Raw genomic sequence first — 18,929 nt, 5'->3', positions numbered from 1 at the left:
GTCTGGAGAGCTTGTGGATGCATCTTCATTAGAAGAGAAAGAATAGTATGCAGGTCAAACTGGATAACTGCATTTAAAGTCTGACTGGAACAAACCTGTCAGATTTGGCCACTAGAGGGAGGTGTTTTAGTTTAGAAGCAGATACGCAGGTCATCACTGATGCTTCCACAGTTTATTCCAGAGCACAAGGAACACATCTAACATGTGCAGTGAACAGTAGGACCACAACATTTTTTTCAAAACAACATTGTAAAAATGACTTTTACTTTGAAACCATCCATCCATTCGGACGGTGGGAGGAAGCCGGAGTACCCAGAGGGAACCCACGCAGACACGGGGAGAACATGCAAACTCCACACAGAAAGACCCCGGCCTGATGGTGGAATTGAACTCAGGACCTTCTTGCTGTGCGGCAGCAGTGCTAACCACCGTGCCACCGTGCTAGTTTGAAACCCTACTTTGAAAAAGGCCTAGGCACATACGGACCAGAGCTGTGATGAAATTCCCTGAGAGGAAATTCCCAGACTGTTGTTATGAATTGGGATTATATAAGAAGTGACTGAAGCACGCGTGGTTAGCTGGAAATCTATCCATCCATCCCCTTCAGCTTATCAAGGTCATGCATGAACTGGAGGCTATCGTAGCTCCCACAGTGCGAGAGAGGTGGGGTACACTCAGGATATGTTCCCACTCTGCCAACACAGCAATAAAGATAACCGTTTACACTTAAATTCACACCTATTGAATCATCAATTATGGTAATCGCACTAACTGCATGTCTTTGGACTGTTGGAGGAAGTCGGAGTACCCGGACAGAACCCACACAGAAATGGTTAGAACACACAAACTCTACACACAGAGACCCTGGCAAGATGGTGGCTTTAAGCTGGGACTGTTTGTTTTGGGGTTTTATTACTAATTGTTTGTTTTATGCATTAAAAAAAAAAAAAGATTGGTGTATCAATTCTGGAAAACCAAACCACTACATATTTTTCCCATCTGATACTTTGTTACTGTGATACTTTCACCAAAGTCAGACTAAAAGTGCATTTATTAATGATGCAAACAAACTAAACCACTACCAGCATTACAAAAGTGACCTTATTGTAAGCATAAAACATATTAGCATACTTTTATTATCATTGCTGAATTTAGATACCTATATCAATTAAGATTATATGATTTTTGAAGTATGTGAGTCTAAATAAGCCAAAGAAACACATAAAATACACAGAAAGTCTTTTGAACATGTGGATGTCCTTTGGTCTGAGGTGCTGGGGGACCAGTTAGAGACCAGCAGCTGGATGTCAGTGGTTGGACTGGTGGACTACTTCAGTGAAGAGTAGACGACGTCTGGCTCTGGTTTAAAGTCTGAACACAAACACACACAGTTCAAACAACAGGAAACATGATTACAAACTTTGTAGTTCAATAAAGACCTCAAATCTCCACCTCTCTGCATCACACACAGTCCCAGTTCAGACTTTACTGGGAACCAGTTCAGACACAAATCAGAGCACTGTGAAATTAGCAAGTCAAACAGGAACCCGAAGAGCTGAAATTAACTCATACATGTATACCTAGGGTCAGTTTGAAATCACAAACAAAAATAAACCCGTCATGTACTGGACTGTGGGAGAGAACCTGCACATCCACAGGGAGAACATGTAAACTGCAGACATTAAGGCCTGAGCCTGGATTTGAACTCAGGACGTTTTTGCTGTTAGGAAACAGTGCTAACCATCACAAAACTGTGCAACCCTGAGCACAATCATTGTTAGCTTATAGTAGAAACGGGACCTGGCGGCCCTCAGAATCTCCTCTTTCTGCTGTGCAAAATGCCCCTTAAAAGCTGATGAGGCATTGTCATCACCCCAGCTGGCATGCTGACGGACAGCATGGACACCTGCATTGATGAATATGACAACTTGAGATCTAGGGGACAGAGTTTCAAAATGATACCAAGCTCATCTACTAAAAATCTCCGACAAGTTCAAATCTCAGTATCATTGACCTCAAGGTCAGAAGTCAAGTTTTCTGAAAATCTGTAAATGCAATAAATTGAGCTCAATGTGACAAAGGATAATGAAAGTGATACCACAGGTGTGTCTATCAGGAGGCTGATTTTTGTTTGTAGTCATCCATTTAGAATTACAGAATCACTTGAATTACATGTTATGTGACATAAAACTCTTAAGTATTGTTCCAAGAGAAGGGGGGGAGGCTCTTTTATCACTGATCTAATGTTTAGCTGTCCATGTCTTATTTAACAGGAACAGGTTTGTGTGCTTGTTCAGAGATAAGAAGTGTGAGTGTGCTATCCTTCACAAATCTGAGATCTGAAATTGAGTCATGATGTGGTTGTGTTAGCTTAGGTTAGGAGGATGTCTGGAAACAGAGTAGCCTTTATTCAAAGTTAAAAGTCAAGAGCAGTTGTACCTGGGCCTTCTTTGTTCAGATGGTTTCTGGTTGGTACGTTTTCACTGCTGAATGGACTGCAGCTGGATGTAAAATAAAACACATTTAAATGACTGCAGGTACAACAGCTACAGCATTGTGATATTATCACACTAGAGCAAAAAGTTTACTGTTACTTGTAGTATTATCATATTTTTTGTAAAGTTGCATCATGAAAAGTTTAACTGACAACTCTTTATAAAGATTAAAACCTTTGTAAAGTTTCCATTTTTTTAACAGCTCTGCTGAGAAACACAGACCACCACAAAGAACTGGGGAGAGTTTCTGAGAATAACAAGGTGGACAACCACAAACACACCTTCTTCTTCCATTGCAGACCGACGCTCTTTACCACAGAGCAAAGAGCAAAGATCTGCTCACAGCACGACCACTTTAAGTGCATTGAGGCAACTGTTTTTCTGATTTGGTGCTACATAAATAAATCTGAAATGAACTGAATTATGATTGGCCAAATAACAATGCACTGCAGTGAGAAGCAGCTTAAGACTATATTTAACTAAAATCAATATCAATATGAATGGATCTGTTTTACATATTAGTGTGTCAAAGACACTAGCAAAATATTAATGTTGTTAAGGTGACACTCAGAATGCAAATATATATACTGATGTAGATATGATTTAAAATGCTATTGTCATTCCTTTCTGTGTTTAAAATGAGCAGCTCTGTGTTGAAACAGCTGCAGCTGAAGTGTTTCTTTCTATCAGAAACAGGATGCTGGACGACTGCAGAGCTGTTAGCCTCAGTTAACCACAGACCACAAACACACAGTCCAGCTCACAGTGAGCAACTCAGTAAGTACAGTGTGAAACACACATGGTAACATTCGTCTAAGTTAGCCAATGTTTAATCAAAGGACACCGATTATAATAAAGGTGTGAACTTAATTGTTACGATTTCAGGCTTTTGATCAAAAATAGTTTTACTGTTACAATAATCTGCATTTCTACACTTCTGATCATCCCTCACTGCTTCATAATGTCCTCAAAATTCATCATATCACCAAAGTCATAAACAGTCTTCATGGACTAAATCTAATTCTACCTCCAGTCAAACACTCAGCAGCAGTCTTATATTGACTCTGAGCAGAAATGTGAAGTTATTTTATAACCTCTGCCTAAATGAAAGTGAAACAACAAGGACAGATGCAGAATCACCAGACACCATCTGATAAAACTTGATTCAATGGTTTGATGAATTTGTCATTGAAAATAAATAAGTAAACCACACAAGTTATACTTCTACTCATTATGTGTGAGCTGGTCTTCTAGTAAGGATTTTCTAATAAGTCTTCATTAGAACAATAAACAGACTGAGCAGAAACTTGCAGAGGTGAAAAGAACAAGTGCAAAAAGCTGCTGTTCCTCTAATATTCACTTTCCTAAAATAATTTATTACCCACACAGTAATCCAGGAAGTTACCATAAGTATATTGAATCCATCCTTACTATGAAAAAAAGAAGCTGAAACTTTCTGATGTTCATATACTTTGTGTTTAAGCTGCTGATTTGCTCTTTCGGAGCGTTGCAACCATCATGTTTGTTACTACAACTTTCAAGCAAAGTATGCCTTAAATATTTATGAATGTCCTCACATTATAAAACACACCACACATCTACTCCCAAAACACACACAGACACAAAACACTAAAAACCGAGTGAAGGAAACACAGTGATACCTCTACTTTGTATTTTGACAGCACGGTACATGACACGTGTGATGATGTCATCTTCTCCAGCTTGTTGATCTGCTGAAATTTTCCAAAATGAAAAGTATTTCAAATTAAATATCTAAACAGAGATTACATTTAATCAAGTTGTTACTGTGATCATCATGAATGTGAACTTTATTCTACTAAACAAACTCAGACATGAAAGATCAGGAAGTCTGAGTCTCACCTTCAGGTTTCCTGTGAACACATCGTCTCACCAGCAGAGCCAGTAACACCAGTAGAACCACAAGACAGACTGATCCAACAAATGAAAGCACAGAGAGAACAGGAGGAGAGAGTGATGGAGGAAAAATGATGGAGGTGGAACCAGGAGGACAGGTGGATGTAGGTGGAGGTGTGGTGGTGTGTTTCCCTAAAATAAAGCAAACACAGTCATTAAGTTGTCGTCACATTGTGAATGTTGAAAGCTGCAGAAACACAGACAGGTGAGTGTGTCACCTGTGACAGTGATCCAGCTGGATGGAGACTCTCCATGACCGCTGATGTCACACTTGTAGAGGCCTTCATCAGACCTGGAAACATGCTGGATGGTCATGTGACCTGTAGGCTGCTTCCTGATGAGGGAGCCATCTTTATAGAAAGCAGCTGGGAGGTTGGAGGGAGTGGTCTTTGTTTTACAGAGCAGAGTGACGTCATCTCCCTCCATCACAGGGAGGACAGGACTCTGCAGGATCACTGATCCACCTCAACACAGAGACAAACTACAGCATTTCATCCATTTACACACAGCTTCATCAACACTAACTCCACACACTCAGCTTACCAGTGACTGTCAGGTTAACCATGTTACTGATGGGACCCTCTCTGGACTCACACCAGTAAACTCCACTGTCCACTTGATATGTGTTACTGATGTTACAGGAAGAACCAGCAGGTTTTCCCCACCCATCTCCACACTGAGTCCTCTGTCGTGTGCTTGTGTTTCTCCTCAGAGTCCATCCAGCAGAGCTGTCGTCCTCCTCACAGCTCAGAGACACAAAGGCTCCTTTAAAGAACTGAGATCTGCTGGGACTCACAGTCAGACGAGCTGTGAGGGTTAAAATAAAAAAAACTGATGATCTGTTTGCTGTTGCAAATTTTGGAATTATTGCTTCATTTCAACAGTTTTTTATTCAAAATCCATTGTGAAACATGAACCCCATCAGGTCATATCAGTGAGCATTTCTCAGGTTTAAACTGTGACAGAAGAAGGTTACTGACCTTGGTTTGTTGTGCAGCTCAGCAGTGAGATCAGAACTAAAGAGAAATGACACTCAGGTTGATTTCAGGTGAACATAAAGAACAACTCCACACAAACAGCAAAGCTATATGTGGAAGGAAATGACTACAATTGGCTACAATAGGTGACACGGGGGAGCCTATTGTCACCTATTGTAGCCAACCTTTACATGGAGGAAGTGGAAAGGAAGGCTCTTGGCTCTTTCAAAGGAAGAGTACCCAGCCACTGGTACAGATATGTGGACGACACCTGGGTCAAAATCAAGACACAAGAAGTGGAATCCTTCACTGCGCACATTAACGCTGTGGATAAAAACATCAAGTTCACCAGGGAAGACACAAAGGACAACTGTTTGCCTTTCCTGGACTGCGCCGTGCACATTGAAGAGAACGGCAAACTCAACATCGAAATTTACCGGAACCTCCTGTTCGACTCCCATCACCCTCTGGAACACAAACTTGGAGTAATTAGGACCCTACACCACCGGGCAGAACATGTTCCCTCTAAGCCTGAAGGAAAAAAGAAGGAACACACACATGTAAAGGAAGCACTCAAAACGTGCGGCTATCCTAAATGGGCGTTCTTAAAGTCAGCAAAGAGGCACAGAAAAGAAGACCAGACACCAGCGAAGGAGGATAAGAAGGACAGACGCAACAACGTTGTCATCCCCTATGTAGCCGGTGTATCAGAAAAACTCAGGAGAGTTTTCTCCAAGCATGACATCCCAGTGTATTTCAGACCCAGCAACACACTCAGACAGAAACTGGTTCACCCGAAAGACAAAACGCCAAAACACAAACTTAACAACGTGGTGTATGCTGTACAGTGCAGCGAGGAATGCTCAGACCTCTACATTGGAGAGACCAAACAGCCACTTCACAAGCGCATGGCACAACACAGAAGAGCCACCTCCACAGGACAAGACTCAGCAGTCCATCTGCATCTTAAGGATAAAGGACACTCTTTCGAGGATGCCAATGTTCACATTTTGGACAGAGAGGACAGATGGTTTGAAAGAGGAGTGAAAGAAGCCATCTATGTCCACTGTGAGCGACCATCTTTGAACAGAGGCGGGGGTTTACGACACCAACTCTCTGCCATCTATAATCCAGTTTTGAGATCCCTTCCCAGACGCCTTAACGCCCACTCACATCCTGGGCCATCTGACCTCAGGAATTCGCATGACAAGGTGGGGCCAGGTTTCACAATGAACACACCCGAAACTCTGGCTGATTGGGTCCCACACCCAATTTCACACCTTGGCTTGGGTGATTAGTGGATCATCAGGGGGTCCTTTTGTCCCTCTGTGGGGGTCACTCCCACTAGGTTTATATCTGGGACTCTCCACCATTTGACCTTAGAACTGAAGAAGCTTCTCGGATGAGAGGTGAAACGTCTTCAAGCAACTTAAAGAAGTCCAGACGCTTTTCTTTGCAAGCTCCTTTGACTACGATGACCTGGATGACTGAGAACCTTCACAGACAGCTTTAGTGAAGGTTACAAATGATCTTCTTGTGGCCTCTGACAGTGGACTCATCTCTGTGCTTGTCCTGCTAGACCTCAGTGCAGCATTCGATACTGTTGACCATAATATCCTATTAGAGCGATTAGAACATGCTGTAGGTATTACAGGTACTGTGCTGCAGTGGTTTGTATCATATCTATCTAATAGACTCCAGTTTGTGCATGTAAATGGAGAGTCCTCTTCACACACTGAGGTTAATTATGGAGTTCCACAGGGTTCAGTGCTAGAACCTATTCTGTTTACATTATACATGCTTCCCTTAGGCAGTATCATTAGAAGAAGACATAGCATACGTTTTCACTGCTATGCAGATGACACCCAGCTCTATCTGTCCATGAAGCCAGATAACACACACCAATTAGTTAAACTGCAGGAATGTCTTAGGCTACGTTCACACTGCAGGTCTTAATGCTCAATTCCGATATTTTGATCAAATCCGATTTTTTTGTCTGCTTGTTCAACACTACAAATAAAATGCGACAGCAAAGGCGCTCTAGTGTGAACGCTCAAAGCGGCCTTCATGCGCAAAAGAAGACTTCACACACAACGCGCTCTGTTTAGACCCAGAACAAACAGTATTGTTTGACAGATGGCCTTAATATAAAGACTTCGGACTTTACGTTTCCCAATTTTTGCTTTAAGTTATTTTGTTATTTACATAATAATGTAGATAACCTAATAATGATCCTTATTGCTGTTTTAGAGAGGAGCGGTGCTTCAAAGGATAGCTGCAGATTTCTGTCAGAATCTGCAGATTATACAGTACAAATAAAATGTTCACGTTTCTCCAACGTTGTCTTCCCAACAGTTTCACTGACTTCTACACGGGATGGCCAGGAAGCGTTCGCGATGTCTTATCGGGCGCTTCTCCGGCGCTGATAATTGGCGTCTGTCTTGTGTCGATGACGTAAAATACAGATTTAATGCGACATGACCGTTCAAACAGCAGTCGCTTTCTAAAACATCGGATATGTATGGGATTCAGTACCACATACGAAAGTGACCCAGATCGGATTTGAAAATATCGGATTTGCGCCGTTCACACTGTCATAGCATGATCAGATATGGGTCGCATAGGGTCAGAAAAATCGGATTTGATGCGCTTTCGCCTGCAGTGTGAACGTAGCCTTAAAGACATTGTTAGGTTTTGTATTGTTGATTGTCATTTATGCTTAGAAATATTTAACCATATATGCTTAGAGGTGTATAATCAATTGTGTAGTGATAGGCTGCAAACTTTGTGTGTATTAGAGAGCACTCTGGGAGCACGAGAGAGGTCGTACCTTGTTTTATTGTTTTATGGTAGGATTAACGTGGCTGTGTTTGTTTTAGGCTAAGTGCCTTTTGTTTAGATGAACCGCTGGACTTCCAGACCAGCAGGTTTGGGGAAGTCATTTATGGGGTCACACTCTGACTACACACACACACAAACAGGCAAGGTACTCTTTGTTTATATGTAGACGTCATATGTTAATGAACCTATGCATATTCATGTAGCCTCAATAAAAGAGCAGTGTTACAGGGGAGCGGTCGAGAGCAACTGGGGTCAAGCGAAGGAACGGCGTCTGTCCGGTTTTCTCTCCTGTGCACGAGAAACATGAAGAACTTTGCCTACTCGTGTCTTGCTTTGCTGTGTAATTATATTGTCTTCAAGGTTCCAGCGAATACGTTCAAGCTACAAACCTATCAGACATAAAGACCTGGATGGCCGCTAACTTTCTGCTTCTTAATTCAGATAAAACTGAGGTTATTGTACTCGGCCCTGAAAATCTTAGAAATATGGTATCTAACCAGATTCTTACTCTGGATGGCATTACCTTGGCCTCCAGTAACGCTGTGAGGAACCTTGGAGTCATTTTTGACCAGGACATGTCCTTCAACGCACATATTAAACAAATATGTAAGACTGCTGTCCAAAAAAGTCACTGAAAAGCCTTCAGCTAATCCAAAATGCTGCAGCAAGAGTACTGACAGGGACTAGAAAGAGAGAGCATATTTCTCCTGTTTTGGCTTCCCTTCATTGGCTTCCTGTTAAGTCCAGAATTGAATTCAAAATCCTGCTCCTCACATACAAGATCTTAAATAATCAGGCCCCATCTTATCTTAATGACCTTGTAATACCATATCACCCTATTAGAGCACTTCGCTCTCTCTCTGCAGGCCTACTTGTTGTTCCTAGAGTATTTTAAAGTAGAATGGGAGGGAGAGCCTTCAGTTTTCAGGCCCCTCTTCTGTGGAACCAGCTTCCAGTTTGGATTCGGGAGACAGACACTATCTCTACTTTTAAGATTAGGCTTAAAACTTTCATTTTTGCTAAAGCATATAGTTAGGGCTGGACCACGTGACCCTGAATCCTCCCTTAGTTATGCTGCAATAGACGTAGGCTGCCGGGGATTCCCATGATGCATTGAGTTTTTCCTTTCCAGTCACCTTTCTCACTCACTATGTATTAATAGACCTCTCTGCATTGAATCATATCTGTTATTAATCTCTGTCTCTCTTCCACAACATGTCTTTATCCTGTTTTCAGGGCGCGCTCTGTAGTTTTATTAGATCGAACTTCTACTTTTAATACGGTTGACCATAACATTCTCCTTACAAGGGTAGAAAATGTTGTTGTGCTTAAACCTAGTGTATGGCTCTCATGGAATTACATTTTTAAAATATGGCGTTCATGGCTCTCTCAGCCAAAAAAGGTACCCGACCCCTGTCTTAGAGTGATCATAATGATTACAGTCATGTGCACTGAATACACTGTGATTACATCGAAAATATCCACTACTTATAATGACACAGCAAGGTCGTGTGTCCACTGTGCAGCTGTGTTGATATAATGAGTGAATGATTTGATCTTTTCACTGCCTGCTGTGTTTCATCGACTCCTGAGCAAAGATAAAGAGTCAGTTCAGACCTGCAGTTGGTCCTCGTGGTGTTTTGAACTTGAATTCAGCCTGATTTGTTTTTCATGTCTTCTCCTCCATCATCAGTTATCAGGAGAGCAGACAGTCAAAGTACAAGAATTCAAACAAACACAGAGATTCTACTTACAGAGCAGACACAGCACAGATGTTTCCTTCATCGTCCTTCTCACTCATTTGAGCTTTTTTTCATTTCTGTCACTGACACCAAGTAAAGCCCGCCCTCTTCCCCTGAGCACCAGCTTTCTATAGATTCAAATACAGAGGTGGGATACTACTTTTCATCGTGTAAATATTATTATTTTATGTATGTTATTAACAGATTAATTTTAAGATGTAACTTGTCTGTGAAGGTTCAGGGGTCCTTTTGTCCCTCTGTGGGGGGACCCTCTAGGTTTAAATCTGGGACTCCAGATTCTCCATTCTCGTATTCTCAAAATGAAGAGAATGAGCAGTCTTTTTAGCCCAACGAATCAGCAGCCTTGGAATAAACGATTTTAGATTTGATGTTCTTAATAGGTTTTGAAGAGTGTTTACGTTTTTGGTATTAACCATCTCAGGAGGAACATGAAAAAAGAAATCATTTTCACTCCCTACCAGGAGTTGCTTGGTGAAGGAAGAGTGTCGGTGGCATGAGTGCTGCATTCTCTGGGAGAGGGAATTGAGCTGTGCCTCCAGTGTGCAGAACAACAGCACCGAAGCTGAGGTGTGAATGCCTGAAGACACCTTGATACCGAAAAAGCTTTATTTATTTATCCAAAATAATAATTATTATTTGTTAACTGACGAGTTTCAAGGGGTTTTTTTGACCACAGAATGCAGGTTATGTTACAGCAAATTTATTACTCCTACTTTCCATTGTTTTTTTTCGAAGTGCATTATTTGAATTATTTAAAATGACAGAAAAACTTTCCCTTTCTGAGAGATGTCCAGTTTGATATCCTGAACTTTTCTAAGCAGCTTACCACCTCTGCTGAAAAACATCTGATTAGAAAGGACCAGTGGGTGTTTCTGAGAAAATGGAAGTCAGACGACCACAAAGGTGCCATCTTCTTTTAATGCAGACTGAGACGCTTCACCACAGAGCACAAAGCAAACTTTTTCTCACAACATGAACACTTCTGTTAGCCAAACCAGGACACACTGTGGTGAGAGGTCTCATCACAGTAAAACTACAGTTAACTAGTGTCAACAACAGGAAGTTGTTTTTGTGGTTTCAGAAGTGAAAGTAATGTATTGTATCATAGTAGATTAAGCCTGGTCAGTTTTTCTCCTTAGACACCTTGTACTGACAATGAAGTCTTCATGTGAACAACTTGTTTACATTTTAAATCCTAATCAACTCTGTTGAGGGATTTAATGCTCAGTAATGGCACTGCCAAATGTCACAACACAAGGTCCAAAGTGTTCCAGAGGCTGAAACTACACCATTGTGGTGGACCACTGGAGGGCTCCACTCACACCCAGTTTCTCAGGAAGTATTGTTGCTGTGTTTTGGAGGGAAAGTGTTCAGTTCTGTGGTGATGAGCAATAAACGAGCAGTGTTTATCGAGAGCTCTCGTGTCGCCTGTGTTTACCTCCACACCATTAGTTGTGGCCAAATGTGTTAAAAAACCACATTTGAAATAAAACAAACAATTTGGGATATTTTATTCTTTCTAAAACACATATGTGTTTCTCAACATCATTCTGGCACAGTAGTCAATATAAAATGAATACATCTGGCCCAATGACACGTACTTACTTTGATATAAAAAATCATCATTTGCCCAGGAGCTATGGACAAAGGAAGTTTTGAGATAGAATATTTTGGTAAGCTTAGTTTTTGTTATAGCATCCCCTCGAATTTTTTTTTTTTTGGGATACACGGAAGGGGATGCATTGCTTACGTTTTTTTTTTTTTTTTTTTTTTTTGTCACGGTTACACACGGGTAGGGGGGTGGGGGGTGAGGGTTGGGACCCATATCTCGACTGTACGAATATGGAAAATACGAGAATTAAGCTGCCCTAAAGTATACAAATGCAAGATAATGGAAAGGTAAAAAATGTGGATTTAACTTTTTGTACTTGGAATGTAAAGGGTGTAAATGAACCTGTTAAAAGAGGCAAAGTTTTATCGTACTTGAAATCTCTTAACGTGGATATTATTTTTTTACAAGAAACCCACTTGAAAAATGCGGCTCACAATAAACTTAAATGTAGATGGATAAATCAGGTGTACTACTCAACACTTTCCGCCAAAACTAGAGGGGTAGCTATCTTAATCAAGAAAGATACCCCGTTCAAACATAACTCCACTATAGTTGATAAGAATGGGAGATATGTATTAGTGACTGGGGAGCTGCATACTACTCCAATTATTCTACTGAATGTCTATGGGCCCAACCATGACGATCCAGAATTCTATAGAAAGGTCTTCAGCTTAATTCCGGATATACCCAACAGTAATTTAATAATTGGAGGTGACTTTAACCTAGCATTAGACCCATATTTGGATAAATCTTTGTCCAAAAAAATCACACCGTGTAAAAGCAGTAATTTTATTAAAACATATATGAAGAATATGAATATCTGTGATGCGTGGAGAATTCTAAATCCATCAGGCAGAGAGTATTCTTTCCACTCCCACGTACACAATAGTTATTCAAGGATTGATTATTTTTTGGTGGATGGAAAAATGCTCCCCCTAATTCGAAATGCAACCTATCATAATATTATTATCTCTGATCACTGCCCCGTTACTTGCTCCTTTGCACTTAGTAACCCTATTAAAACATACAGAAATTGGAGATTTGACCCACAATTACTGAACGATTTAGAATTTAAACAATATATAAACTCTCAGATGTCTTTATTCTTTGATATAAACGATAATGCTGAGACCTCTCCAGATATACTATGGGAAACGTTTAAAGCTTATATCAGGGGGTTTATAATATCATATCAAGCGTCACGGAATAAAAGGAATAAATTAGAACAGCTAAATTTAGAAAAAAGAATCCACGAACTGGACGTCAATAATGCAATGGCTCCTTCTTTAGATAAGTATAATACTATTTGTGCACTAAAATATAAACTAAACCAAATATTATCTATTAATATTAATAGAACTTTCACTTTTGTGAGACAGAACTATTTTGAATTTGGGGATAAACCCCATAAGTTGCTAGCCAGACAACTAAAGAAACTAGAAAATGATAGAGCGATTCATAAAATCAGAACAAGTAACGGAAATCTGGTCACATCACACAAAGATATTAACGATAACTTTAGACAGTTTTATGAATCCCTCTATACTTCTCATCCCACTGCAGGGCCTAATGAAATGCAGGAATTTTTAGATAAATGTGATCTTCCTGTGTTAGACCAGACAAATGCCAATATTTTGAACGCTAAGATCACAATTGAAGAAATTACAAAATCTATCGGATTACTAAAAAACAACAAGAGTCCAGGCCCTGATGGGTTAGGGAATGAGTTTTATAAATACTTTAAGATCAAATTAAGTCCATATCTATTTAAATTATATAACCATGCATACAAAATGAGCACCCTACCTCCAACATTGAATGAAGCAACTATTATAGTACTTCCAAAAAAAGGCAAAGCACTGGAGGAAGTGGGATCATATAGACCTATTTCTCTATTAAATTCTGATCAAAAAATTCTGGCTAAAATACTAGCGAGTAGACTTAATACAGTAATAGATAAATTGGTGCATCCAGACCAAACAGGTTTCATTCCAAACAGGAGTTCTTTTAATAATCTTCGACGTCTATTTAATATAATCTATTCCCCCAAGGTACAACAGGACCTACTTATACTTAGCTTGGATGCCGAAAAGGCATTCGATCATGTGGAGTGGTCCTACCTCTTTGCAGTCCTAGAAAAATTTCAACTGGGACAAGATTTCATCTCTTGGATAAAACTACTTTATAATAATCCCACAGCCAGAATTCTTACAAATCAGACATTATCAACTCAGTTTAAACTCAGCAGAGGTACAAGACAAGGATGCGCTCTTAGTCCATTATTATTTGCCCTGGCTTTGGAACCCTTAGCACAGACAATTCGAACCCATATGGATATACACGGTTATGATACAACATACACTTCTAATTCTATATCGCTCTATGCTGACGACATATTATTATACATAACAAAACCATTAATATCCCTCCCAGCAATTCTCTCCGTGATTGATAAATTCAGTACTTTCGCAGGCTACAAGATTAACTGGGGAAAAAGCGAAATACTGCCCATTAAACTAGAGAATAAACAATGGCTTACATCTCTCCCATTTAAAATAACCTATGAAAAAATCACTTACTTGGGCATTACAATACCAAAAAAACACAGCTCCCTAATGAAAGAGAATTTTCTTCCCTTACTGGAGAAACTTAAAAATAACATTCAGTACTGGAGGACACTTCCTATTTCTTTAATAGGGAGAGTGAATTCAATAAGAATGGTATTTCTCCCGCAGTATTTGTATCTGGTTCAAAACATCCCAATTTTCTTGCCCAAATCTTTTTTTAAAAAGATGGACGCCATCATTATGCCATTTATATGGAATTATAAAACACATAGAATAAAAAAAGACCACCTATGCAAACATAGATCCCTTGGTGGACTTACACTACCTAACTTTATGTACTACTACTGGGCATCAAATTTAAGAATAATTTCCCTTCTATTGGATGACACAGCAATACTCCCTAACGGCTTACAGATGGAGCGGGAGGATTGCCTTCCTTACTGTGTTGGTGGAATACTACTCTCTCCTATTCTTTTGACAAACTCATATTACAATTCGAATCCAGTGATTTATAATACCGTACAAATTTGGAGACAAATAATTAAGCACTTCAAATCGAAAAAACTATCAATGTGTACACCCATTACAGCTAACCCCTCTTTCCTTCCATCATGTGTAGACGGAGCTTTCAATATATGGCAGGAATTGGGAATTTGTAAATTAAAGGATTTATACCTAAATGATACTTTTATGTCATTCCAACATTTAAAAGATAGATTTGGATTGCCTCACAGTCATTTTTTTAGATATCTTCAACTAAGAGACTATATCCGTACATACCTGCCACAATTTGAAAACATATCGTCCGATCCTTTGGACAGATGTCTTAGTGATGGAAGGGGGTTTGAACAGAGAATTTCATTATTTTATAATTCAATACAGGAGATGAGTATACCTTCAACTACTTCAATCAAAGAGGAGTGGGAAAAAGATTTTGGGACTCTCCTATCAGAAGATTTCTGGCAGGAGGCCTTACACAACATAAATACGCCTTTTATTAATTCCCGTCACTGTTTAATTCAGTACAAAATTATACACAGACTACACTATTCAAGGGAAAAACTTCACAAAATGTATCCAGAGTGTTCCCCCCTCTGTGAAAAATGCAAGATACACTATGGAAATCTGTTACATTGTTTTGCACTATGTCCAAGGCTTCAGGGTTTTTGGTATGATATTTTTACTTATATGTCTAATATTTTTAAAAGTAAGATTGAACCAAATCCGACAGTAATCATCTTTGGGATTTCCAACGAAACACAAAATTTACAACACTCTCAAAAAAGGTTTATGGCATATGCTTTGATTATTGCAAAGAAATTGATCCTGCAGCTTTGGAAAGGCAATGAAACTCCTGTATTAAAAATGTGGCTTACTGAACTTATAAACACTCTTCACCTTGAAAAAATAAGATATAGTATGAATGACAATGTAAAAGATTTTGAATTAATCTGGCACCCTTTACTTATATACCTTGGGAAAATATAAAATTTTGTTTACTTGTTTCTCTTCCCTTTTGCCGACAGCCGGGGTATTGGGACCCCTTATGGGTGACTGCGGGTTTTTTTTTTTTTTTTTTTTTTTTTGTTGTTGGTGTTGTTTAATTATTTGCCTTATTAGTTTAGAGAAAAAAAGGAGCATAAGCTATGTTATGTCAATTTGTAAAAACTACAATCATGATACTTGCTCTCAATAAAAATATTTGAAACATAAAATGAATACATTTAAAAAATAAATAAATAACTAAATAAATAAGTAATGACTTGATTTTAAATAACGGTGTCACGGTACTGGGTCATGAACCCAGTGCCTTTGGTTTATTATTGAACTAATAGTTCCAACTATTGTCTTGTAATCGTAAGGCTGCCGGTTCGAGCTTCGGCTTGGACAGTCTCAGTCGTTGTGTCCTTGGGCAAGACACTTCACCGTTGCCTACTGGTGGTGGTCAGAGGGCCCGGAGGTGCCAGTGTCCGGCAGCCTCGCCTCTGTCAGTGCGCCCTAGGGTGGCTGTGGCTACAATGTAGTTTGCCATCACCAGTGTGTGGATGGGTGGATGACTGGATGTGTAAAGTGCTTTGAGGTCCATAGGGACCAAGTAAAGCACTATACAAATACAGTAAATGGCCATTTACCATATTTTATCATATGATTACCATATGATTCTTTTGCTTATATTACATTCTTAGTCCTTGGATTATGGTTTCTGTGTCATATAATCTCTGCTTCATGTTCCCATGTTCCACGTTTTAGTGTCTATAGTGTTTGTCTCAGTTTCCTGTTTTACGTTGGTAATTCCAATTCCCATGTTTCCGTTGTCAGTATTGTTTCCCCCTGTGTCATCATGCCTGAATTGTCCCTGCTGTGTTTCCCTCCTGTCTTGCATTCTCTAATTACGACGGTATGTATTTAAGCCCTGTGTTTTTGCCCTTTGTTGCATCCTTCATGTTAGCTGTTTGTTCATCCTTCATGCTTTGTCGTCTTTGGTTATGACATGGCACACCATGTATTCCTAGTTTAGTGTTGTAAAACAGTCTGTGTGTTTCCTGTTTTACTTTGTAGGTCTGTGTCTCGTTATGCTCATTAGTTCCAGCTGTGTCCCCTCCTGTGTGCCATTTCCTGATTACCTGGTGTGTGTATTTATAGTTTGTGTCTGCCTGTGCTTCTCGTGGCGTTGTCTGTGTTTCTGCCATGTATTTAATGTCTCGCCTCGCCGCTCCGCGTCCTCCTTTTGTATTAGCTTTTCCAGTTTAGGTTTATGTTCAGTTCTGCCCATACCTTGGTTATTGTGCACTGTATATAAAACCTGCTTGCACCTCCTCCACTGTCTGCTTTTGGATTCTCCTTCCTCACCGCCACATGACTGCCGCCCCAGCTGTGACACTTGATGAGTTCTGAGAGATTTCAGTCTACAGGAGGTTCGTTGGAAATCTTACCTGATGAATCTTTATGTTTTCCCTAGATCACAAAACCAACAAAATAGCATTAAAAGCAACACGATTACCAAAAACTGATGCACTTGTTAGCAATCCAGCACATCCTCTACTTATTCCATCCTCCTTCCTTCCACCTTCATCTTTGTCGTCGTCTCCTGTCTGACCTGCAGGTGAGAAACAGGTGTGAGGTGTCAGCTGTCAGGTAGGTGATGAGTGAAGAACAGAACAGAATCCATTTCCTCTTCAAACTGCTGTCAGACATTATCTACTGCACTCTGATCACATCACTCAGACCAGCTGCTTTCTACAAAGTCTCATCAACAACATCTTTAGAAACAAACATCAACAACCAGGAAGCAGCTTCACCTCTGATCACACACACACTCAACTCTACTCACTCACCTGGAGGATAAACAATCAGGTAGATGGTTTTGATGTGAGTCAAACTATCACTCCCACTCTTGTCAACACTGCAGTCGAATGAATCTATGCCTTGGAGGATTAAGGCAGTTCTGAAGGTAAAACCAAAAGTGGTTTTGATGTGAGTCAAACTATCACAGTCGTATGTTCCATTTTCATTAATCGTCACATTCTTCAGAATTAAAGAAACGTCTCCATCCTTCATCTGTCCTGCAGATCCACCCAGTTCTTAAAAGACGGATGCTGTTTGGCTGGAACACATTGAATGTCCCAGTACAAAAGAACATAATCTGACTCCAGATCAGCTCTGCTCCTCTCCACAGCTATGATGATCTCATTTGGAGCTCAATATGTCAGAGTGATGTTGTGCCCAGACACAGCTGTTTGTATTATTATTATTTATTATTATTATTTCAGCCCATTGCAAACATAGTACAATATTCATATATATTCAGGAAAAAAATAAACAGCAGCACCAGTAAAAATTGACTGGTGCTCAGAAAGCAGAAAACATTCCTCAGTAAGCAGGACACTTAAATCTGTACTCAAGTAAAGGACTGTGTGACATCAAGCCACATCATGATCAGTAATATTCAAGGTTTTCTCTTTCTTTTTTGTTTACCTGTGTCTATGTGACTTTGGTGAGCATTTTTTATAACCAAAAAATATATATTTACATATTTCAATATCACAGGGTTCAGGGTAATGCGTTAGCAGAATTAAAAGCACATAGAGTTTAAACTATGCTGCTTGTAACGTTTTCTTCAATAAATATGTGACCTGATCTTAGTCTCATTCTTTTTCAGTCTTATGCTGCTCAAGCTTTGTAATGGCTGGATTACTGTTTGCTGTGGATGTGGACACGGTCTGCTGGAAACCTGTCAAGTGAGCAGTCATTTCTGTTATACTTCTTTTCTGCCACCTGAGGCGGATGTGAAGTTTTAGTCAGGCTTTCTTTGCGTCAGCTGGCTTGATTCAACCAAAAACTGTCATGGTCTGGGTGAGTCACAGTATTTTCCACAGCCCCTGCTCCCCTTCTCCCGGCAGAGTCTTTATCACCCCTCCCAGGATCACCACGTAAGACTAATTAAGCCCGTTTTATTTAAGATCAGCATTCACAACCAGCCCGTGCCAGATTGTCTGCTAACCTATGTTAGTGCATGACTCCCTGTTTACTCATGTTTTTCACAGTCCATGTATTTACCTCTGCTCTCTTGTGTCTTCAGTGGTTCCTTGGAAAACTCTGTCATCGTCACAGTAATATCACTCATCTGGATGCTGGCCTCTCCTCACGTTTCTGAGACTACCCAAGGGAAAGCCACTTGGCTACGCCTAGAAATTAGTGGTGGACAGATTGATCCAAATATCGATTGTATCGATACCAAG

At 40.0% G+C, this 18,929-nt stretch overlaps 2 protein-coding genes across 2 annotated transcripts in view; both read right to left on the bottom strand.

Annotated features, from left to right (window-relative positions):
- Positions 1-18,929, bottom strand: part of LOC308400339 (uncharacterized protein) — a gene marked incomplete at its 3' end in the record, with an annotated part of 203,250 nt that overhangs the window by 77,738 nt on the left and 106,583 nt on the right. The window lies entirely within an intron of this gene.
- On the bottom strand, positions 1,328-18,793 carry LOC308400357 (Fc receptor-like protein 5; the record flags this gene model as incomplete). Its single annotated transcript, XM_080888001.1, has 5 exons — positions 1,328-1,371; positions 4,649-4,894; positions 4,974-5,237; positions 17,234-17,287; positions 18,748-18,793. The coding sequence occupies 5 exons, from the start codon at positions 18,791-18,793 to the stop codon at positions 1,328-1,330; spliced, it is 654 nt and encodes a 217-aa protein (XP_080744127.1).

Source organism: Rhamphochromis sp. 'chilingali', assembly GCF_963969265.1.
Source record: "Rhamphochromis sp. 'chilingali' genome assembly, chromosome: 1".
Classification (NCBI taxonomy): domain Eukaryota; kingdom Metazoa; phylum Chordata; class Actinopteri; order Cichliformes; family Cichlidae; genus Rhamphochromis; species Rhamphochromis sp. 'chilingali'.
Note: the sequence above shows the minus strand (reverse complement) of the source record. Positions and strands in the feature narration are given on the sequence as shown.